The sequence below is a fragment of the Protomyctophum bolini genome (assembly GCF_963924005.1).
Source record: "Protomyctophum bolini genome assembly, chromosome: 1".
NCBI classification, from domain to species: domain Eukaryota; kingdom Metazoa; phylum Chordata; class Actinopteri; order Myctophiformes; family Myctophidae; genus Protomyctophum; species Protomyctophum bolini.
Window position 1 is genome coordinate 44,354,107 of NC_137862.1, and position 25,824 is coordinate 44,379,930.

At 42.4% G+C, this 25,824-nt stretch overlaps 2 protein-coding genes across 2 annotated transcripts; one reads left to right on the top strand and one right to left on the bottom strand.

Annotated features, from left to right (window-relative positions):
• Positions 1–583: 583 nt before the first annotated feature.
• slc7a9 (solute carrier family 7 member 9) lies at positions 584–11,418 on the bottom strand (the record flags this gene model as incomplete). The annotated part of the gene is made up of 12 exons (XM_080770860.1): positions 584–645; positions 996–1,170; positions 1,512–1,661; positions 1,915–2,011; positions 2,987–3,090; positions 3,829–3,952; positions 4,337–4,381; positions 4,504–4,603; positions 5,188–5,313; positions 5,977–6,219; positions 9,768–9,915; positions 11,290–11,418. The coding sequence occupies 12 exons, from the start codon at positions 11,416–11,418 to the stop codon at positions 584–586; spliced, it is 1,503 nt and encodes a 500-aa protein (XP_080626986.1).
• Positions 11,419–18,604: 7,186 nt separating this feature from the next.
• Positions 18,605–25,311, top strand: nudt19 (nudix (nucleoside diphosphate linked moiety X)-type motif 19). Its single transcript, XM_080765450.1, has 6 exons — positions 18,605–18,794; positions 19,759–19,974; positions 20,576–20,832; positions 21,235–21,489; positions 22,121–22,328; positions 23,480–25,311. Exons 1-6 carry the CDS (start codon positions 18,725–18,727, stop codon positions 23,701–23,703), a joined length of 1,230 nt encoding a protein of 409 aa, XP_080621576.1. The 5' UTR covers positions 18,605–18,724; the 3' UTR covers positions 23,704–25,311.
• Positions 25,312–25,824: the final 513 nt, after the last annotated feature.

Genomic DNA, 25,824 nt, shown 5'->3' on the forward strand with positions numbered 1-25,824 from the left:
GAGATCTACTGACAACCGATGCTGTATGTATATCTTATTTTATATACTATCTGATTTAATAAAATGATGCTCGGATGTTAGATAAAAACAGACAAAACACATACATACATAGGCTACATACAAGCAGCAAGTGCAGACACTAATATACAGCAGCCTATATTCTATATAAATTATATATCACGTACATGCTCTCTAACAATAAAATAGTTCCATTCATGGACAGCAGATATACAACATCAAGCAAGAAAAGTAAACTGGCCAGCAATCCATCTAACCTGCTTTCATAGCTTTCATAAACATTCTCCTCAATTTTTTGCACGTGCGTGTGCGTGTGCGTGTGCGTGTGTGTGTGCGTGTGTGTGTGTGTGTGTGTGTGTGTGTGTGAGTTCACATCATTCTATGAAAAACTGTCCTTTATAAAAAAAATATTATAATTAATTGGGCCTTGTCTCATTCTAGCTTCAAACCCATTCCAACACAAAGCTTTAACTGCATGCAATCTGGCCATCATGTTAATTGTCCCATTATGTCCATGGTGTAGCTAGCAGACACCATGCCGTGGTAGCAGGATGTTGTGTCAGTGTCACTGTAGTTTCTCTGGTGGCACCACCTCCATCAGCAGCTGCAGATGCATGGTGATTGGTCCTGCAGAGGCGGAACATCACAACATAATGTCATATAGGTCACAGAAGGACTGGCTATAGTGACAGTTCATGTCAGTCATGTTGGTCACTTCGATATTGTTGCTCACGTTTATGTTTTTTTGTAAATGAATGGAGAGAGGTGCAGTTTGGGAGGTTCGCCCTTTGAAGGTGACTTGAGCCAGTGAGTCTACTTTTGCTATTTTTGAATGAAATAAAATGGATGAATCTGATTTGTTCTGATGCGGTAAGCCCCACCCATCCATGCTCCGAGCATTTTAAAACAACCATTAAAGTATAATTTGATAATGCAAATTGGGGCAAGTCATGGAGCGAGCCAACGACAGAACTTACTCATGAGCTTGTGTACCCAGTTGAACTTGTGATGGATGAACAGGTAGTAGACGAGGAGGCCGCTGAAGATGAAGCTGGCACAGTAGAGGTACTCCCACTCTGGTTTATCTATGATGGGGGCCAGGACCAGGTAGCAGGAGATTACCACCACTAGGCCTGCTACCACTAAGGGCACCTGATAAGGGGCACGCACACACGCACGCACGCACACAAAAATAAGGTTAGAGCTGGGCAATTTGATTTCAAATCAATATCACGATTATTTCTAACTTCTGCCTACAGTATATCAGGGTTCTGGACTGATGATATATTGTACAGAAGTCTATTTGAACAAAACAGAGGCATGTTGGATTGGCAGGTCTCCGACTGACTTAAACAATGTGACAAAATGATACATATTTTAGAAATAAGAGCGTGGAAGAGCACAAGCAAGGTACCAGGAATAACTGCTGCCAGATGGTATTGGTACGTTTGCTCCTACCCTTGTCCTCTCTCTGTCTGCCCTAAAGAACTAACTTTGACTGGTCTGTGGAGCTCCTTCCTGGTGAAGCGCATGACGATGAGAGCGAGGGCTGTCAGCCCATAGAACACCCACTGTGCAAAGCTGAAGTAGTTTATGAGAGTGTTGATGTCTGAGGGGATGATGTAGCAGATAGCCATGAGTCCCTGGAAACAAGCACAAGAATAGATTACAATCAGATAAATGTCGTCAAGGATATCTTGAGTGTGTGTGTGTGTGTGTATGTGTGTGTGTGTGTGTGTGTGTGTGTGTGTGTGTGTGTGTGTGTGTGTGTGTGTGTGTGTGTGTGTGTGTGCATGTGCGTGCGTGCGTGCGTGCGTGCGTGCGTGCGTGCGTGCGTTCGTTCGTGTGCGAAAGTATGTGGATGATGAGTTTGTTTTCTGGTGAACCAGGACTCACATTGAAGAGCAGGGCAGGTGCAGGGGTGTAGTGCTTCACACTGATGTAGGACAGTATCTTGATCATGTGACCCTCCCTGCCGGCCACGTAGGTCAGCCTGAACACACACACACACACACACACACACACACACACGCACGCACGCACGCACGCACGCACGCACGCACGCACGCACACACACACACACACACACACACACACACACACACACACACACACACACACACACACACACACACACACACACACACACACACACACACACACACACACCAGCATTCATCTCACTTCTACTTCCATTCCAGCATTACTTTACAAACTTCTTCCTACTCCTTTTTCGACCACTTCACCACTTACAACCTATCTTCATAATAGGTCTTAACTAATAATCATGATAAAATGGCACAATTTTTTTCTACTCAGTCTTTGTCTCATAGGAGGGCTGTGAGCAGTTCAGAACCACCAGTTCTCCCTGGAAATAAAAACGTCTGGGTTTCCGAGGCTAGTCCACCAGTGATATCATCGTTAGGCAGATTTTCTTTTTTTTTACAAAAAAATGTTTAGATTTGTATTATCGTGAGAACGATGGCTTCCATTTTCGCATTGCAACTTTTCAGGACTAGAAAGCCTGCAGTTTCTATTAGCTTGGATTCCCCATCGATGATGTCACTGGTGGACGGGTATGCCCACAGCCCTCCTATAACAGACAGAGTAGAAATAAATGGTGCCATTTTATCATGATTATTAGTGAGGACCTAGTAGTGTATATATTTCTTTGTTAAATAATCAAATGTTCCTTTATTTGTCTTTCATCATTTATATTTGAATGTAAAAAAAAAAAGAAAAACAGCAACTTTATGACAGTGACAGTGAGAGAGATGAGGTGTGCGTGTGTGCATGTGTGCGTGCGTGCGTGCGTGTGTGTACGTATACATTCAAAGAGAAAGAACATGCCTAATAGTCGACTATAGACAACATTTGGCCAATCATAGTCGACTATAAAAAGTCCATAGTCGGGGACAGCCCTACTATTAGCTTCATGATGCATATTCCTATTCAGTGTACTCTGTACCTGCCGGCTGTGAAGCAGCTTCCGTTGGCTGAGCCGAACGTGGAGAAGACGACGAACAGAGGAACCATCCAGGACAGAGGATAAAACACTCTGTCACCAAAGGTCTAAGGGGTGACAAACAATCCTTCATTATTATTAAATTAAATCACAGAGGGGGAGGGGGGGGGGGAGGGCTTTTAATGTTTGTTTTAGAGCACTTTAAACAAACATTCCCAGGCCAAAGTGCTCTAAACAAACATTACAGGTACATACTGTAGCCTTATGACGTAATTTCCGAAAGTCAGTCATTGAGGGGCTGGCACCCCTCAATGATGAGGCTTTAATGACATTAAGAGGACACTGCATCTGGTACAATAACAGAATGAATCATAATCCAAATATACATCTGCATTTATAAGACCAGTGTCTTCAGTATATCCATGCATACGTCAGACCTCATTAACTCACCAACATGTTATTGAGTTCCCTGTTACACTATTGGCTCTTTTTAATCCAGAAGTGATGGTTTCTATTATAACCACAATGCACCCCTGAATGGAGAGGTATGTCATACAAATAAACACAGAAATGAAACAATAAAAATAGTCTATCTTTGCTATTTTACGGAACATTTTCCAGTTACCAGAACTCAGGCTTAGTATACCACTTCCTGTGCAGGGCCCAAATTAGGTTCTGAGAACCTTATGTGAAAAGGAGCCATAGTGTATGTAAATAAATCCACAGCCAGTAAAATATGTTGCATGGCATGTTTCACTTAATTATTGTAGTCCGAAAGAGCCATACTGCATGCATTACTATCTCACACTTAACTCTTACTCTTACTATGCCAACCCGCTCCTTACCACGGCCACGGCAGGAGACTGCAGCAGTTCAGTGGCCGACATGACGGTGAAGTAGGAGATGTTGACCAGCACATAGCACACTGACACCAGAGGAATACCAATGAGGATGGCCAGAGGCAGGTTCCTATCACACAGCATCATCCACAATATATTATTGTTATATTTGGCTTGCATATTAGCAGTCAGACACCTATACATGTGTTTTATGTGAATCAATATTCCCATACTGAGCATTTATTTGTCCTATAGGCGTGGAGATGGATGACTGGTCAGCTGCCATATCTTCCCGAGGGTTTATATATGGTAGGCCTATCTCACAAACCATGCACAAGCTAAGTCTGTACTGTTTCATGGTGTTATTTATCCCACTGCTTTGCGGGGGGGTATCCTAGTTTTATTTCCTGGACTGTATATATATTTTGTATCTCTACCTCTCTCTTCCTTCTTAACATTATATAAAAGGTATAAAGATTTCAGAAAATTACTGGATAAATGTAGCTTTTATCACCTGTATGGATCTTTCAGCTCTTCTGTTATGAAATTCAGCTGATTCCTGCATAAGAACAACAAAAAACACATTTGGTGTCTCATACGGCATTTTAATGGACACTATACATTAAGTACACACAGACAAAGTAGGCTACCACAGAACTAATAGAACAGAGATGTACTTACCAACCATCATAAGCCCAAAGTCCGTTGTAAAATGCAAGACCAATGGCTCCAAAAGACACTTCTGATCCTTCAAAGGCATTTGACAAATTCTGTGTGTTTCCTGGCAGTAAAATACATAGTACAGCACATTTAGCTGACAATCATAAATTATTATTTTGACAAAAAACTGTATGCACAAAGTATACAAATTATTCAGGGTGATTTGTGTAAATAGGTGATTTGATCTTCAATTTGACACAAAAGACATGTGATATTTCAATTAAAAACTTTCATCTGATAGCAATCATTGCTATATTGTGAGTGTTTGTTCAGTAACAGGAGTCTCCCCGTCTCTCCAGGTCTTTAGGACAGTGTGTGTTTGAGCCTGTCTGGGTGGGTCAGTCAGTGGAGCACTGCATGCTGGCCTTTAAGACAATACGGTTTTAGACTACGCAGTTTGGGGTTCAATGCCAACTCTGCAGTAGGCCTACTGTAAGTACTGGGAGCTCATGGTGGGATGCACAGACGGACGGTCGGACGGACGGGAATGAACACATCCAGGCGAAGAAGTAAAATAATTGTGAATAGCCTAATATAAGAAAGTGTTTTCCAGGATGGGGTTCCAGGGGGTCCCCAGCAACATGTGTGGTCCTTGACATGAAGATGTTTGAGAACCACTGATATATAGCAGCCAGAAATGCCCACCTTGGATCAACAGAACAATGCCAGCTCCCACTATCATGACAATGATGAGCAACTTGGCTGCAGTGAAGACGTTCTGCACATAGTTGGCCAACTTCACACTGAAACAGTTGACCAGGACAATCAAAACTGGCAGGAAATAAAGAGAACAACATAAAATAATTATGAAATGAAATCTCTGAAAGAAGCATGTGTTTTTTTATTAAACTTTTAATCGATTTTCTAAATATACTTCTGACCGAGTGACCAATTCACAGATACATATACATACGTATACACACACACACACACACACACACACACACACACACACACACACACACACACACACACACACACACACACACACACACACACACACACACACACGGTTCTCCAGAACCACCACAAAAGGCTCTGGTCAGGCTCTGCCAGTGGGCCTAATCAGCCTAAATCCCCTCACCTGTGCAATTTCCAGCCTCTGCCTCAGCCAATTGAACCCCACACCTGACAATTGATTAGCCTACTTCACCACAGTCACAGTCAGTCAGTTTGACTTTGCCCTCTTCACACACAGGCAGATACAGAGATCTCCATGTGGGAGCCGACGGGCTGACGAGCCGACGGGCACCTGTACGTGCCGACGGGCACGTACAGGTCTAGTGTATAAGATTAAGGAAAAGAAAATGGGATTTTTTATCGAGTCGTGGCCCATAAAAAATGGTCTGTGACCCACAAATGGGTCCCGACCCACTGCTATCCCCCGCTGTTTATTAGACAGAAAAAATGAAATCAGGAAAATTGTCCACTCACATATGGCAGCTGTGGACAGACTCTTGGTGACGAGCTTGGGAGGCGAGCAGCCGGGGTAGAAGGGTGCAGAGGCGTATTCTGCGAAGCTGAGGGAGATGATGGCGAAGGAGGAAGGCTTCAGGACCATGACCGTGGTCCAGGAGTACAGGTAGGCCATGATGGAGCCGAACGCCTCCATGAGATACGGGTACTCCCCGCCCGACTTGGCGATCATGGTGCCCAGCTCCGCATAGCACAGAGCCCCTGCAGGGACACACATACTGTACATATAAACACACAGGAATACTGTATTTGTAAGACAGCGGTGGTATATTTACTTGAGTGTCTGCACGTTACTTCATTAATTGTATCTTTTTGATTCTTGACTTTCAATTCACTATACATTTCAAAGACAAAAGTATTGTATTTCTTACTCCGCTACATTTCTTGGTAGGGAAAAGGTACGATGTGAATTAACCACTTCAGCCGTGTTTCAAATATAGTGAAATTAGCAGCAGATCTACAACCTCACAACGTGTCGCGATGCCATTGCACTATTATTTGCATTGATAATTAATTTTCAATACTTAAGTACACAGTATTTAAATCAAGTATAAATTTGACAGACTTTCAATTGTTGTAGAGTGATGAGGAGAATATAATTTACTTTGACTCATACTGGAGTTGAGTAGGTGACTTTGCCCACCACTATGCTGTAGATATCCATACAGTATTAAGTACCCACATGTAATAAAGACAAGCCGAAAGCACAAACATGGCTCACAACAACTCATCATTCATTATGCGACATTCTGTACTATAATATGATATGATTTACTGCAATATAGTATAGTATATAATATAATATATTATATGGTTTACTATAATATAGTATAGTACCTCATATGCAGAGTGAGTCTGACTGCAAGGAGTGTTGGCTACAGCTTTACATTTCCAAATTTTAGGCCCAGGGGGAAGAAGATCCATGGTGTTTTGTGAAAGGATCGAACAGCACTTACTTTTCATAAATACATTTCACTTGACTTCACAGTAAATCCCCTAGCTCTTTCTGACTTGTGGGATTTAACACACTAACCTAGTATTCCACAAAGATCCCACAGATCAGTGGGAAATTCATAGCATTTTTCCAGTGGCCAAAACCTCTTAATATAAACTGAGCCGGCCCGGCCCGGTTAATTTCACAAACGCAGACTCACTAGAACACAATGTTACAGACAGTAAGCTCCACAAACATAACAAAACAAGAACATCCGTTTATATCGTTTCACTGGGTGTTGGTCAGATTGAGGTCATAATGACATAAAAACACTAACTTGTTTTATGATTAGTTATGATATTATCTGAATCATTTACGTTTCCGGGAGATTGCTTCATTATATGGTCACGCCCCGTGACACGTCATCTCATATGAAGATCACAACACTGACCTCATCTAACCCTGGATAACCATACATGGAGAAGACCGGATCATCACCTAGATCTGCATGGAGCCGGCCAGCAACTCTTGTTGATCTGACCTCATCAAACCCTGTACACTCAAGACACTCTCCATATATGGCCAGTACAGAATTCGTTCCGGATCCCAGGCGGATGCGTGCCGTGCACGTGACCCCATCACCCAGGCGGATGCGTGCACGTGACCCCATCACCCAGGCGGAGGCGTGCACGTGACCCCATCACCCAGGCGGAGGCGTGCACGTGACCCCATCACCCAGGCGGATGCGTGCACGTGACCCCATCACCCAGGTGGATGTGTGCATGTGACCCCATCACCCAGGTGGATGCGTGCACGTGACCAGGCGGATGCGTGCACGTGACCCCATCACCCAGGCGGATGCGTGCACGTGACCCCATCACCCAGGCGGATGCGTGCACGTGACCCCATCACCCAGGCGGAGGCGTGCACGTGACCCCATCACCCAGGCGGAGGCGTGCACGTGACCCCATCACCCAGGCGGAGGCGTGCACGTGACCTCGCCCTTAGTTCACTTCTCCCCCCACGGCGTCTTGCCGGTATTTTGATGTCAATACTTTTGTACTTTTACTCAAGTAAATTTTAAATACCTGACTTTTACTAATATAACTGAGTATATCTAGATTGTGTTATTGATACTTTTACTTAAGTAAAAAATGCCCATACTTTTTCCACCTCTGGCTGCGCCTCTAATGAGTGTGCCAACAAGTAAACGCATCCATCCATCTTCTACCACGTATCCGTCATGACCCGGCCAGAGGTAACAGTGCAGGCCAGCACAGTTGGCTGCACAGTTATCCTGCCCAGCTAAAGTCCTGGAATTTCTGCTAAATAAACAACTCAAGGCATTTTTTTTCAAGTCACTCAGTATTAAGTCTGCGACAATCTGGATTTAGAGCAAATCACTTCACAACACTACTGTGTATTTCTATTACACATAGTATCCGCTTTAGACAGTAAGAAAGGGCTGTGCTGTCCTTTTTATACATCTGTCAAAACACAGCTTATTAAAAAAGCAGCGATTCCCAACCTGTGGACCGGGACCCACTGGTGGGCCACGAGAAAAATTGGGACCCGAAATAATTGTCCAATTTATGCTTTGAACCGACCCGTCAAACTACGAAAGTGATGTCAAAACAACATGTGACCATTTTCCTGGTTATTTTCAACCATAAACACAGTCCTCAGCTTTATTACTGTGATAGCTATGGTATTCACTATTGTATCCTGTATGATAAGATGGCTTGGTCTTCACAGGTGATTGATATCTGTTTATCTAAGCCATTTTCAGAAAGATGTTAGAATGATGCTGGAACAAATTTGCATCTAAACTCGCTCCTCTGAGCATATAATGATAATAATGAATTGCATTTTTATAGCGGTTTCCAAATGCTTTACAATGGTTCATTCATTCATACATTGGGAGGTGAAGCAGCGAACAGTCGACGCCAGCGTCCTCACTTCCCACATTCACACACCAATGGTGGCAAGCTCACACCGACCAACTCATTGGAGGCAATGTAGCGTTCAGTGTCGTGCCCAAGGACACTTCGACGATGTGGACAGGAGGAGCCGGGATTCGAACCGCCAACCCATGGATCATGGGACGACCTGCTCTACCTCCTGAGCCATGTGGTATGAAGTCAATCTCTCTACTAACCTATATGGACAATTTAAAAAGACCTCAGTCCGTAACTGTTATAACAGTTTTTGGTTGTATTCTATTGTTTTATTGCGGTCGTATAGAGTAGGTCGCAGTTTACTATGAAAACCTACAAAACCTGTTCTGACATTCCATTATGTTGATCTGACCTCATCAAACCCTGTACACTCAAGACACGCTCCATATATGGCCAGTACAGAATTCATTCCATATGTTGACCCCCCCATGCCAAAGCGCCAGCGCTCGCCCAGCAGTATGCCGCCACTCTGCCGGATGCGTGCACGCCTGGGTGGCTTCTGGCTTCTCGCCCTCAGGGCGACGTACTGGTTAGGTTTATATTGTCGACTAATGTCACGCATGTTCCCTCCACCTTTAACATATTCCAGAGAAATAAAGATTCAATTAATTCATTAATTCATTGATCAATAAATGTGAGATTTTCTACGGTCATAAAATACATAGATACAATCAACAATAAATAAAGGGCTCTAAACAAACATTAAAGGTCCATATGACGTCATTTTAAAAGCCAGACTTAAAAAAGGAAAGAAAAAGTTAATATAACAAAGTTATATATGTGGTTGCGGGTGCATGTGTCTGCGTGCGTGTATTATACAGTATACATGTACAGTATAGTGTGCATGTTTTTCTCACCCAGAGTGGCCAGCACCCCGCAGGCAGCCCAGACCAGCAGGGAGGGCCCCACAGCTCCGCTGTAAACCAGCACTGCCTTGGGAGAGATGAAGATTCCTGAACCGATCATGGTCCCCACAATCAGACAGATACCACTCAGCAGACCCACCTTGAAACACATAAACACGCATGCATTTGCACATATTAACACACGGCATGTGCTTATGTGCAAAGCGCACCCTACATTATTTGTTTTATGTCAGTTGAAAATGTCCGCCAGTGAGGAGGTTGATATGATACATCTCCAACAGTGTGTTGTTGTTATTTCTTATTTTGACATTATATCGAGGAAAGGCAGGAAAGGTTATGACATGCAAGACATTTATTGAGTTGTTTGATCCCTGGATGTTGCAGTTCTGTGTCTTGTTCAGGATATCAAATTAGACAAGTGTGTATTTTCAGTTGGTTGTGTTCTGCTGCTCAACCAACTCAAGAGTGGTTGTGAGTTCAGGCAAAATATTTCACCTAACCTTGGAAAATAATGTCTGGCTGATATGTTCAGTATGTCATGAATTAATCACTAAAACTAATGAGGAGTCTGTTCTGCCAATAAACTGACCTTAGCAGGCAAGTGGAAGCATGCAGTATCTTAAATCGTATCATTAAATAATCTATATATAGACAATATAACAACATTTATAGCCAGCTTTACCTAATGTGAATATGGTTTGAATGTGTAACATAACATCTCATTGTGAAGTCATGTAAATGTGAATCCTTCCCCTAACAAAGCTGATGTTTTCATAGAGGTCACTTAGTAACCAGGCATCACAAACAGGACTACTCATTCACAGAAAGCTCAATTGCTGCATGTGATTCTTTCATTTGGTCCAAGTTAAGTTAGTCAACATAATATGTTGGAAGCTTGTAGCTGTCTATAAAGACCCTGTCCTGTCTTAACAACATCCGTATTCTGGGATACGTTCACAGAAACTTTGCTGATCTAAAAGCTCACAGCGCGCCGAATCGCGGCACATTGTGAGTGTGTAGATCGTGTCAACCAAGCACATACTGTATAGGTTTTAAGTGGTTTGTGCCTAAGGGCCCAAAGGTTCTATGCAGCCGTCTTTGATTCAGGGCTTAAGGGACGTCCTGGACACCAAGGGTTAATGGGTAGTAATGGCGTGGTACTGCCTGGTACGCAGCCCCCCTCAGCTGGGGAGGGGGAGCGGGGTCATGAGAACCAGTGCACGTGTGAACATCTTGTGAGTCTCTTTCTCAGGGGAACTCCTTCACTTTAATGCTGCTCACTCACTTTCACTCACTCACGCTTCAAATCTCAGAATCGTGTGAGTGTGTGTGTGTGTGTGTGTGTGTGTGTGTGTGTGTGTGTGTGTGTGTGTGTGTGTGTGTGTGTGTGTGTGCGTGCGTGCGTGCGTGCGTGCGTGCGTGCGTGCGTGCGTGCGTGCGTGCGTGCGTGCGTGCGTGTGTGTGTGCGTGCGTGCGTGCGTGCGTGCATGTGTGTGTGTGTGTGTGTTCTTACATCGTCCTGTAGGACGGTGGCTTTCTCAGGAGGTTGTTCTGTGGTGGGAGGGGGACAGGACACGCCCACACCCTGGCCGATGATGCCATTCTGATTGTCCCTCCTCTTTCTCACACTGCCAACCTCCATGTTACCCTGCTGATGAATGCACACACACACACACACACACACACACACACGCACACGCACACACACACGCACACGCACACGCACACGCACACACGCACGCACGCACACACACACACACACACACACACACACACACACACACACACACACACACACACACGCATGCACACTTATCCAAAATCCAATAGTCACATTCATCTTGTACGGCATTCGATTTTCACAAATGTCAGTTTTGTTGCTTTTCGTTTACTTCTCATATAGTAGCAAAGACGTACAGTATACACCAGGTATTGCATACATGGGTGAGTCATGCTTTCCCAACTTGCATCATTCCTGACCTGCATTGTTCCAAAGTGATATGCGATTATGCAATATGATTATTGTGAGAATCTTTATTTTGCGATAAACACTAATAGCTATTATCATCCAATCCCTATATACTCAAGCAGGCTGGTACCAGCGGGTAGGCCTACTGCTACTGCACTGGATACTCACTAACGATGAAAATAGTGAATACACACGAAGCAATATGAAAAAAAAGCACATGCAGGACCAGGTGTAGTAGAGCACTGAACAGTACGCAGAGAAGCATCGCACACTGAGGGCTCCAATGCGACAGATGCTTTATTTGTGTTGCAATAAAGCATCTGTTATGCTTTTTTTTTTACAACCCACAAGGTAATTCGATTCCGGGCCCTGGCAACTCAGTGTATGAGTATCACGGCCTGGGTGCGGTAGGCTAAGTACTGATAGCTGATGTTAGGTGTTACGCTCCGCCTCAGCAATCTGTCTCCCAGGGGTCTATAACACATTGAAACAGGTATAGAGTACAAGGTAAATTCCTGTGTTCTCGGATGATACTGTAGGTCTACCGACAATAAAACTCTCTGGCCGACTTACTTACGGGTCAATTTGGTTCCATTTGTCCACTCTTTGGAGTTAAATCAATTTTTACTGTGTACGTTGTTGAGAACTCCAACCTTTCCACTGATTGTCCTTGTGCTCATTTAAGTGATTTTATAGTGGCATAATAGCAGCATTTCATGGCTGATTTAGCATGCTGCTGCCCGTTGGGTATCACACTAAGTATGTGAGTGGGTGTAAATGCAACTCTCTTCTTCCCACTTGAGTCTCATTCTACATTTATGGCATCACTAAGCTCTCATTCTGACCATTAAACTGGTGGAAAAACACCTGATCTTTTATGGTTATTGACTACAGAGATGTATAGATAACTGCTGTAACATTTAACTTATAAATGTTAAGTCAATGATAACGGCTTTAACATTTAACTTATAGTCAAGTTTATTTTCTTTTTTTACTCACATATCAATGTGAGACTACATCCACTGTAAGAAGGACTAAATGAAGCCTGGTGTTGTTTTGGTGACAAATTAATCCTGCTACAAATCCTTGACTGAGTCACATTGTCAGGGATGTTGTCATTATTTAAAAACTCACTGTGTTCACTGTTGCTGTTTCTGTGCACTTGTTCAGTGTTGATCTCATTATTTCTCCTTCTTACAGACAGACAGACAGACAGACAGACAGACAGACAGACAGACAGACAGACAGACAGACAGAATCATTCATATTAAAAATGAAATATCAAATATCATACACACCTGCCCACAAGGTGAAAACTCCTCTGTGTTTCTGTGGGGGATGTGAAGTCGCCCCTCTAACTTGTGGCTCCTGGTCGGTGTGTGTGTGTCACCCTGTGGGAGGATGTGAACTCGTCCCTGCCCTGGTTCCTAGTCGGTGTCTGTGGGGGGATGTGAACTTGTCTCCAGGCAGCTCCTGGATTCTGGCTCCTGGTTGGGGGACTATACGCAGTACGCAGTCACTCCTTGGGAGGAGGGAGGACCTTGGCTACTATTGGGTGACAGGGAAAGCCTGGGAAAACAAAGCAGGCCGGTATGACGTGGAGCAGAAACTGGATCAGGATTGAACATTCACTGTTTTATGTCCCTGTGGAGGCTGGTATGATGTAGAACTCTCTTCACATGATTGTACTTTGAACCATGTTACCATAGTTTGTATTTGGTGAAGTACTTTCAGTATACAGTGCATTGGGTACAAAAATAAACGGTTCTACTTATTGCATTGGTATATACAAGCCTAATTAAAGACGATATGTTCTTATAGTCTAAACCAAAAACTTAAATGATCACATTTATAGCGAAGAATGTGACATATGGCAGTTCTTTTAGGAGAGTCGCACAACAAATTATAAATGTCACTCATGGTGACAGCTGTGTTAAATCAGTGCTTCTCAACCTTTTATCAGAAACAAGACCAGTTGTGTTCCGACTTGGATCAACTGATCCAATGTCATATATGCTCTATCAGTATCACAATGAAAACTCATTTTTCAAGGTTTAAAGATTTAAAACATATACCATGAATTTGTTTGTTACACTATTTTATTCAAATATTAATGTTATTACCATTAAAATCTTAGTGTTTTGGCAATGGTTTGACTTTGTGTTAAAGCATGAGGCTGCAAGTTGATGCAGAGCTGCAAGTTGATCCAGTATCAAACCAGCGTCACTTCAGTGATTTGTGACTTTGGACTGGCGTTTGATGTCAGAGAAAAGCCCCTTGCAAACGTCTCCTTCTCCGAGTGGATGAAGTCTGGCTGCTGCTTACAATACCTCTTTGAGATGAGATATATGACACCCCTGCCGTGTGTGTGTGTGTGTGTGTGTGTGTGTGTGTGTGTGTGTGTGTGTGTGTGTGTGTGTGTGTGTGTGTGTGTGTGTGCGTGTGCGTGTAGTTGTGTACGTGTGTGAGTGAGTGTGCTCGTGTAATGAGAGGAGTGCTGACAAATTAATTTGAAGCAAAGAAATGTAAAAAATGTTACAATGTGACACGGAATGCTAAAAGCTTCTCCTGAACAGACACCACAGCTATAACTCACTTTTGGCCTCCTATTATACAGTATGAGGTACATGAATGTTCTAATATTAAATAATAGTATTCCTCTAATATACTGACTAGGGCTGCAGGGAAAAGAACCAAAAATATATCAAAACCTATATTTAGGACCAGGAACCATCGCAGGTTGTAGGTTAGTCTAATAATCGATTGCAGATTACATTTCTTATGTATCAACGAATAGATGGTTTTGTACAAAACTTGGGTTAATTACCTTTGTAAATCTTTTCAGTCTTCTTTCACACAGCATGGATATGTCATATGTCAATTATGGACCCATGCATTTTAAAATTGATGAGCAGGGTATGCTTTCGGGGCTTATGATTGGGTTCTAAGTAAGTATACTGACTGGGTGAAGGCACACCCCTTCCTCCCCTGCACAGCAATAGCACACCGGAACTAGAGGCTTCAAAACGGGTCCCTAATATGTTTTACAGGTCAGCTATTTTCCCTATTTAAAATAAATTGTTAAAGAAACATACACTGATAGGACATAATATGAGACTGTCCAGTGTCCATGTAGAGTAGGTTGGCCTTGACAAAAAAAGTGTCCCCCTTTGGGTTTTTGCAATATGGTCACCCTTCAAATTGTACGCGTACCCACATGTGCGTGCGTGCGCGTGCACGCACACACATGTGTGCGTGACATCATCCCTGATGATGTCATGTGATGTCACGTGCCCGACCAACACACAAACTGATGGGAAATGCTCGATTCCATATGACTGCGACCTTTGGTCGCAATCACATTTGAGGAGACTGAAACAGCCACTACTAATAGATCAGATCAGAATGTTTGAATGTCTGTAAACAAATCTGTAACAAAATATTTCTATAAGTGTCCTGTTCTTTCAGAAATAACGTTAATGAATAGTATACTCCTCCAATGCCATACTGCCGCATCAATTCGGAAATAGGCTACTGTACATTTTTGGTTGTGCACGTTATGATGATTCGGTCTGGTGAAATACAATATAAAGTTCCTTTGTAGACCTTTAATTCAGTGTTTTCTTAGTAGCACAGTAGCAGCAGTTAGGCAGCCTAGTCTGGTTTTATGATAATCTACTAACACAGAACAAATATGAACTCAATAACCTATGAGGAAAAGACTTAGGGCTTTCGTCCATGCTAAACCCCTTATCCTTAAACAAACTACTTTGCCTTTTTCTTTTATTTATTTTATTTTGAAAATTAAATTTTGAATAGTTCAAATAGCAAATCTACATCGACACGTTGTGAGCTTGTAGCTTTTGGTTTTTCAAAATAGTAAAAAAATAAATCAATAGGCAAAGTTAGTTTAGGGATAAGTGGTTTAGCATTGATGAAAATAGAGCCCTTATAATCCAAGAAACAAAAAGAAAGTCTGATTCAAAGACTCACTGAAGCTGCTTCAAAGCCCTGTGTAGGCCTATAGCAAACATATTTGGCTTTGTCAGACAATGGTTGTGAAATATTTGTTATTGAAATATTTGTAAACCAATATTTGTTAATATTTCCCCCAAAAATGCGTTCCAAAGGTCTTTCACAAAACCATTCATGAATTTAGCAAAATTTAAACATGATTACAAGCTTTAGTATAGTAGCCTATCAACTAGCCCAAAATATTAATGTGCACCCCTGCTTATATGAGACAATTTAAAATGAAACTTCTATGACAGTGCTGACATAATGAAGTGACATTATTCTGGTATAATGGTATCATTAGTGTCTCAGGCTCTCAGCCCTTCGGTCGCCCGTCACCTAATTAAGGCGTTTTACTGGTATACTCTATAGTCTAGCTACAAGTTACAGCTACAGGCTGGCTCTGGTCTAGCCCTGGTCCAGTGCTTACAGCGAGTCTCTCACTGAGACTCGCTCTGGTCTGAGACTAGCTCTGGTCCATATTGACTTGTCTTTAAGGGGGAAGTCCTAATTTTAAACATTTTTGTGAAGTTGCCCGAGGGCCACGGCTCCAAAAACAGTCAGCGATGCTTTTTGGTGGATTTTATATTGCTCCAAAACTCTAGCTCCAGTGCAGATATTCACAACGGAAAAATCAAACAGCAAAAATAATACTGGCCAAAATACAAAACAAAGAACTCAAAAATACACAACATATGAAAAAGGAAAAATAACAAACTACACTAGGCTATGCCCATGACATGGGCCCTAGCAGTTCTCTCACTGGGCTGTCAGCATGATGCCTGCCCGAGCATAACTGACTAGCTCAGTAGCTCTGCCTGCAGTCTCTACTTTATAGGAGAGGATCCTACCACCAACAGAGAAGCAATTAAATATACACAGCTACATCTACAAGCTCACAGATATCAGCTGAACCTGAAAAAGTAATCCCATACCTAGATGTTCTATTTTAGATTAATCATCATGGTTACATTCATTTCCCCAGATAATAGACATACTTTGATACTTGACATTGTGGAACACCCCTACTCCTCAACAGTACTTGCACCTTCCCCCCTTCTTAAAGTGCCAGCACTGGAGACGCCATACAAAATAAATACTGAGGTTACAATAAACACAGGTTAATAAACTGACTGTTTTCCCTGTGTGTATCATTTCATTTGTACATCCTGTAAATGCATACATCAACAGTATTGACATTATATGATATGACCTGTCTGCCCCACTACCCACAGTCTGTGTCGTGTGTGCGTGCGTGCAATGTCCTTAATCAGTGTGTGTGTGTACAGGGCACGGGCTGCCCCGTGACAATTTTAATAACACAAATGTTGTATGGTGACGCGGTCCGCAATTAACCTATTGTTCAAGCTTCACACTCCAATACAAATTAAACTATTTGAATAAAGGTTGTACACATCAGTGAAATTAACCTCTGGGAAAATCCCTAATTGAGAGTGTAGGCCTAGCAAGCCACCACAGATCATAATATGATCTGTGCATGGTGTGCTTGAGGGGTATAGTGCCCAAGCCCTGTTAGCCATGCAGCCTATATTATAGGCTGCATGGCTAACAGGGCTTGTGGGCACTACCCCATCCAAAACATGACTTGTACACCCTGAAAGAGTGGCACTCGGAAATAGTTCGTATAGGTGGAATGGACAGAAATGGTGAGCAGGCAAGGCCGGCCAGGCTGACCATGAGGCAGAGGCAGAGGAATTCTGTTTACAGTTTTAATTGGTGTGTGCTGTACAAACAAATCAACAAACCAAATCATAAATAGCAGTTAAATCTAATAACTTCAATAGTAAATCATATTCATATCATGAAATAATTAATATCCCAATAAGTCATGATCATCAATAATGTAGGCCTAATATGTAGGATGAAAGCATGAAGGGCAGCCTATATATATATACTGTGTATTTGACATATTATATTCATATATATATAGATATATGTGTGTATTGTGTATGTGTTTGATATTGTATATGACTCACATAGCGAAATGAAGGGTAAGAGAGCATGGAAGTTAAACTGATATAAAAACACATCAGTCAGATTATTCAGGACAACCTAGAGAGAGATTATTAGTGATTTGACATAATAACCAAACACTAACAAAGCGTTTTGTATTTATTGATTTAGTTACAGTGTTTCAACTTTTCCCCCAGCAGAGGGCCCTTTTGGCTCATTTTTAGTCTTGCTAATGTTAAAAAAGACTGAGAATGCTGAAAATTTAAAAGCACAAATTACTACTAGGCTATTGATGAGAGATTAATCGGCAACAAACACATCGGTATCCACCGATTCTAGTTGTTGTTAGATAAATCAATCAGACCGATTAATGAATCAGTTCGATTAATCGGTGTGTCTTTACATATAAACAAGGCAACAAGCCCAAAGTAACAGCTTGAACAGATCTACAAGCTCACAATATTAAATATAAAAGTTAAATCTGACTTGCCTAAGCCTGCAGTGCAGACACCCCCTAGGCTTACATGTATTTTTCAGAATGGACAATTTTTTAATAATTTTTAATACAGAATGAGATCATATCGACATCAGTAATATTGGTTATCGGCCATAACAGCAATTCATTATATCGGATATCGATGGTGACATGGTGTGGACGTCAATGACGTTTATTTTGGTAACTTATTATGGTCCTGGATAAGGAATGGACACAATGATTATACTATAGCTGTTCCATCGTGCGTTGGTCGTCCAAACAGTAGATGGCGCTGGTCGCCCTAGCAAAGAGACCCAAGGTCCATCCATTTCCTCTGCGCTCTTGACCTTCCTCCTCACACGTGACTTTGACACAAACCAAAACAAAGCAGCAGACGGAACTTAAGTTACAGAAGCCAGAAGGCGATAACTTTGACAGAAACTGATGCATGTATGGGGCTGATATTATGAAAGACTGTTGGGGGACATTATTATTATTATCATCAGAGAATACAGCATGAACACGGCTCTGAAGCAATGGAAAGAAGCAGCCACCATCATCCTAGCTGCGGGCAGGACACATCTGGGTAGGGCTGCGTCTGGATTCATAATGTGAATCTTTTGGTGTAAAAATCAGGGGAGAAATATGTATAGTGGCAATAGCCGAGCTACAACCTCAAAACTCGCGATGTAACGCCTTGTCAGCTTCACTCTTATTTGTATTTTAGGAAACTTTTGTGGGGATATGTCATATGGCAATATGAAAAGAATACAATATGTTATTTGTAATTTTGAATTTTGAATACGTAAGTATTTGCAAGTACTTTAATTCAAGTACAGTAGTTCAATAGTATTTCCACTTGTAGTTGCGTAATATTTTACCTATTTCATACACGATGGCAGAAGAAAGCATGCAAGGCACTGTCTTGCTCAAGGACATGCAATTCAATTCAATTCAAAGGGCTTTATTGGCATGAGAAAACATACGTTTACATTGCCAAAGCACAATACAATTATGTACAACAATACAATACACAATACATGCACTTCGACACTGATTCTGGGGGAGCCTGGGTTCGAACTGCAGCCAGGGATCCTTGCGATTGCCATCCCTGTTCGGCCACCACTGCCCCGGTGGCTAAACTTTACTTGACAACTTTACTTGGTGTACAAATAATTTTGATTCAATTGTTCTTTTAGAAATGTAACATTTGAACATAAATACGTTTTTTCTATTTGGAGTTTAGCCTTTTTTTTAAGGCATACGAGTATGACAAATTGCTTGCATAATATAGGTGTACAAAGAACTGACTGGCATATTGAATTACTTTACAACAACAATATTTTAACAACAATTTAAATAGTGGCAATAATAGCCAATCTATACCAGCTCACAAGAGCTCATAGAAGTTGTAGATCTGCTATTTCCACGACACCAGTACTTTTAAAATATTTGAATATGTACAGTATGATCCCCCCCCCCCCCCCCCTTACATTCTGACCTTTCTGCAAAACTATTGTGTTGACTATCTCAATAATTGCGAATAACAGCCCACCATGTGGGTGTTAAGACCCCTGAGCAAGGCAGCTGTCCTCCTGGCCGGTCCAACACCAACGCCAGCCTTCCACCAGCATCCTGCTTTGACTATGACGTCCTGTTGCTGAAGCGCAGCAGTACGAGTGGCTTCATGCCCAACGCATACGTGTTCCCCGGCGGGCTGCTGGAGCCCTCTGATTTCGCCAGTGAATGGATGGACATCTTTAAAGGTACACTGAAGTGATCGTCAAGGACCCCCACGTGAAAATAGTTTGAGTCAGGGAACCCCTGTCCACGATTTATTTGTGTTGTTGAAAGAATATTACAACTTTTGTCAAGATGTTTTGAAAATGTTGATCTTGAGCAGATCTACAAGCTTGCATCACTTAGCACTTGCACTAGCCTCGACGACCTTACAGGCGTATGCAAAGGCTATATTTATGTAATTTAGAATTTTAGATAGGATATTATGTAGACATAGCACTCTATAGTGTATACTCGTAGTTTCATTATTCAGATATTCCACTGTTAGACGGATGTTAAGTTCTTTGCTTGCTTATGATCCTTTCACTGACTTTCTATATAGGCCTACTTGATCTATTGCCAATGTGTTGTTCTTGCTTACTGTAAATCGCTCTAGATTAAGAGTGTCTGCTAATTGCCTAATTGTCATTGTACAACGCGTCACATCATTTACTATGTTTATTGTTTACTAAAGTGCCAGAGAGACGGGAAGACCCCTGAACAAATACTCAAATGATTACTATCAGAATTGATCAAAAAAAGTTTTTCTTTTAACCAAAAATTATCACTTACCCTACCTTTTTAAAGCCTTCAGGAACTTGCCAAATCTTGGTTTGGGTCGCGTCAAACAGCCGGCAGGGACCAGACCTCCGATCTTCGCCACGGACCGGGTTAAACTGGGCTCCCCAGTGCCAGGGGAGGTGGCGTTGAGGATCTGCGCCCTGCGGGAGACCTTTGAGGAGAGTGGGGTGCTGCTGGTCTTGAATAAAACACAGGAGAACACGTTGATGGAAAGCATCACACATGAAATGCCTGAATCACGGACACAACAGCAACTTGCGCAGGTACACTACACAGCAAGTGGTTCTCAAATCTTTTTCATGTCAAGGACCCCCAAATTAATGTGTATTTGGCTGTGGACCCCTTCTACCCCAACCCAAATATTTTGTGCCAGGGACCCTACATACAAGGACCCCTGGGGGGTCCCCGGACCCTACTTTATGAACCACTGCACTATGGTGACCAGACGTCACGGTTGGGCCAAGATCTTCCCAGTTTCAAGCTAGCTGTCCTGACTTCTGACAAATCATTTTCACCATGATCATTTTTTTTGGGTGACCCAAAAATGGGTCCAATCAATTTGGGAAACTTATTTTCTTTTTTTTATTGTATCCAAGTGATGTAACAGTCCTTATTTTTCTTTTGTGTTATTAATTTAAATGTATTTTGTATATGGTCACCCTAAGGTACAGGAGCTGTGCTCCAACAGCGAGCTGGACAGATGGAGGTCCCTGGTGAACGGGGACCCCTCCAACTTCCTCACCATGTGCAGACAGCTGCAGGTGGTGCCTAATATCTGGGCGCTGCACGAGTGGGGCAACTGGCTGACGCCCCCCGGCCTCTACGGCAGGGAGAGGAGGTACGACACTGCCTTTTTCATTTGTTGCTTGAAGCAGACTCCTCACACGCTCCAGGATGAGAGGGAGATCGTGCACTTTAAGGTGATTTTACTTTGGTTTGGTCATTGAAAGTCAGATGTGTTTGTTTTCATTATGATGTGCCTTGTTTCTGTACAAGTGCAAAAGACTTAGTTGAGCAGGCGTCTCCTTATAGACCAGTGGTTCTTAACCTGTGGTTTGGGGACCCCCACATGATTTCTTTAGGGGGTGTCCCCAGATGACAGTGAAGTGACAATTTAAGGATTTTTAAGACCTTTTTAATTCCTCAAAACAACTGCTCAAACAATGGCCAAATTGTCAAATAATATAAGAAAGCAATATTTTTGAAAATAGCAGATCTACGGCACGCCTCGATTTTTTTTATTTGTCTGAGAAACCGAGTCAAACTAAATGTAATGCCTCAACTCCTATAATTTCAAGCGCTTGTCAGGTGTGTGTGTGTGGGGGGGGGGGGTCCCCAGTTCAAATATGATTATTTGTGTGTGTGTGTGTGTGTGGGGGGAAACATCTAAGTCCTAGACTTAGATGTTTCCATTGTAATGTCACTCCTTTGTGCTGCATTTATGTGTACAAAATAAATAACTTGAGATTTGTGTCCCATGTTATAGTTGTCGTTATTTTAGCTATATTTAGCGTTATTTAGCCCCCTCTCTCTCATCCATTGTTTCCTCAGTGGTCCACACCGTCAGAGGTTCTGCAGAGCTACCAGGCCCGTGACTTGTGGATTGCCCCCCCCCAGTTCTATGACCTCCGCCGCATGTGCCACTTTCCCTCGCTGAGCGACCTCCACGGCTTCGCCAGTCGCCGCGCCACAGAGGGCTGTGAGCACTGGCTGCCCGTCCGCGTGGTCACAGACGGCAGCTACACGACACTGCTGCCAGGTAAGCAACCCTATTAGCCATCATACTGTACGTAGACCAGCATGTCAACGTTACGTCACCCCCATATTACAGACGGCAGCTTGTAGGCATGTAACGATATATCGTATATCGATATTATATCCCGACGATATGTATTGATTTATTAAACATTTATATAGATTTTTTGTTTTTTAGGGGGGCTTTTTTAGTACCAGGAGCAGTGTTATTCCCATATAGACTGTAATGTTGTACTAACGTGCAACAATGACTAAATTGCAGTAATACAAATTAAGACAATTATTTTGCTATTCACTGAAGGGTTAAAAAACACAGTTTTATTATGTTGAAAGACCATAGTGGGAAATGTCTCAGTCTGCCTTTTGGACAGAAAATAAAATACGTCCACCAGATGTAAAATCTTTGATTCTCTCAAGTGAGACACCTACTGTACAGACTGACTAGCTTGGAAGAGACCTATGCTTTCTGTGGCATAGGCATAGAGTTATATAGAGACAACACCGGATTTCTCCTCCCATCCACGAGCGACGCCGTTGTTGTTTTGTATTGGCTTGCGCGTTCATGTATGGCCCAGGCTGCAGCACCTACTTTCGGCCACCATGTCCATTGTGCTTCAGTGTTTCCTCCCGGTGATGTCTCTATTAATATATACTCTAGGGGCATAGGTATCTCCCGGCAGGATCCGCCGGCAGAAACTAGATGCACCTGCAGCAGATGAGCCTGATTAACCTACTTATGACCACCCTAATTAACAGTGGATTGTGCCTTGTACCTGCACTATTCATATGTTTAATTCGTCATTTGAATGCCAGTAGAAAAATCTGTGACATACACACTATATCTCATTCTAACACAGTAATCCTATAGTTTTATACCCAGTCCTGATGGTGGTGGTAAGTTGGTAACTTCACCATTATGCCGATTTTTACCAATCAGAGCGAATCTGGCGATTACGGCAACGGTTATGAGGGATTTTTTGATTCATTACGTCAATTACGTCAATAGCCATAAGAGGGTTTTAAGAGAGTGCGTGCGCGCGTGTCAATTGAATAAAGATGCAGACCATAGAGAGAGACGCGTTCGTGCTACTGTATACCACAATTGAGTGGGTTTCCGAGGCTACAGACTGACGGACTGACTCTCGCTCTCTTCAGGGGACAAGCTGTACCCAGTCGATGGCTCAGGGCAGGTGGTAGTGAATGACAGTGCAGAAGTTTCTCTGGTGGACCATCAAGAGGACGAGAACAGTGCTCTCCATCGCATGGTGTTCTTGGACCCTTACACCCCAACGCTGCAGGTCACCATCAAGCCCAAATACAAGCACCTGCTGCCTTTCCAAACGCCTGCCCCGGGACAGTGCCCAAACAGTCAGCTCTGACCCCATATAATTTAGGTCACATTGGATTATTTTAAAGGGGTTGTTGGATTATTTTAAAGGGGTTGTTCACTTAATTTTTTTCTTCTATCAATTACTCAATCCATGAAGCCTTTTATTTTGTCGCATTCCTGATCCAATATCGAAATGAATATTTGATTTACTGAAGTAATTTGGAGGTCATGGCAAAACTATATTAACTGAACTCTAAAACATTTCTCGCAGTGTTTTGAGCCGACGAAAATGAAAGCCTGGTTACCGAGGCTACTCGCAGTGTAATCACTGAGTGGACTACATACATTATAAGCTAATGTTTTAAATATAGTATAGCTCTCGTTAAGATTGACCAGTACAGTATTTAGCCTACTTTAATTCGTTAAATATCGTAATATTGGGATCTGGAGTGCAACAAAAACACAAATATTTACTCACCCCACAAATTCATGGAGTGAGTAAGAAAAACATTTTATGGGTGAACTATACCTTATTTTATCCAAATGTGTATGGTACAGTAGGTTGATATGACTAGGTAGGACTCCAATGGTCTGTTACTTACAGCAATGCTCTGCAGTGTTAGTTGTAGTATTGTTGTACTGAAGCAGGCAGGGCTTCATACAGTCTTAATTCGACATTCATTCATAACGCCTATAGTTCCTTGCCTGTTAAGTTGAACTGACTGTACCCCATGGCATGCCTATTTTGTGGCATATGTTTAATAGTGAAAATTGATCTGCAAGCTCACAATGCATCACAATGCGACAAGTGACGTTGAGAAAGGGCACACTGCAATAACTTTGACAACAGGGACATTCAGCTGGACTTGATCCTCACTGACCTGTATCAAATAGTATTATTAAGGGCAGCAGTTGCAACTATGTCCATTCATCAATCATTGAATTAATCAGTCATTTATCTAGTGCCAAATGACAAGTTGTAGCAAGACACTTGTCGCAAGACATTCATGATTCAAGAGCTATTTATCTCTCAAATACAGTCAAGGACAAAAAGGTTTGTAAGGAATGGAAAGTCTGAAAAGGTGGGTTTTGAGTGTGGTTTAAACATGGCGATTGTGGAGGCAGCTTTGATGTGAGCTAGGCGCATGCTCCACCCTCTGGACCATCTGTTACTGTGCTTGGTGTGCAAGTACCCTCATGGACGTGGGAGCTGAGAGTCTGTGTGTGTGTGTCTGTGTGCGTGCGTTGTGGGGGAGGAGAGGGGGGGTTTGGAGGAGAGACTCATGTGGAGTGTTTCTATGGCAACTCACAGCCTCAGATATGCATCTTCCATGTGAGGTGTGAGCGATGTAGAGCTCTCTCCCTCTTAGGACTGGGCGATTTGACGTCAAATCAAGATGCTTTCCTTGAGCTTGTAGATCGGCTATTTGTGATATTCTTGCACACCACTGTATACTGTAATGCATGCCTTAAAGAGATAGTTCACCCAAAATATATTTTCTGTCAATTACACACCCCATGAAGCCTTGAATTCAGGTTTTGCTTCATTCCTGGGCCGTATGGAGTGAAAATAGTCTGGTACATATTGGCCATATCTGTGTTTTATTGTCTGTTTTGTTTTGTGGACCTATTGTGTCTGAAATAAAGTTTATCAATCAATATGACCACAATGAAAACTAGAACTGCACTCTGTCGAGTGCCTACTTGCGCGTTGCACCCAAGTAGGCCATAAATGGCCATGCGCAAGCACTGTCGACTAAAGTCGGGTTAAAACCAGCTGTCACTGGTGACGTAATTACGATATGTTTCAATATTGGTTGGGTAACAGGTAACGTATGTATGTAAGTTGTACGTTGAAAGTACTATACTGTGGTCGTGCTGGTACGAATGCACGTGTATGCTTGGTAGGTATTGATGGTGACGTAGTTAAGATATGTATCAATGCCGGGTTATAACTGGCTTTTGATGGTGATGTAATAAAGATAGGTTTAAGATTACATGCATGTATACATACAGACATTACCTTTTAATTCACCAGACACTGAAACATATCTTAATTACGTCACCATCAACATTAGTATATATACTTCCGAGCATACGCACATAAAAAAGCCAGCCGACCACAATACTTGCGTGCTCTGCTTGCGCAAGTAATAATAATAATAACTAG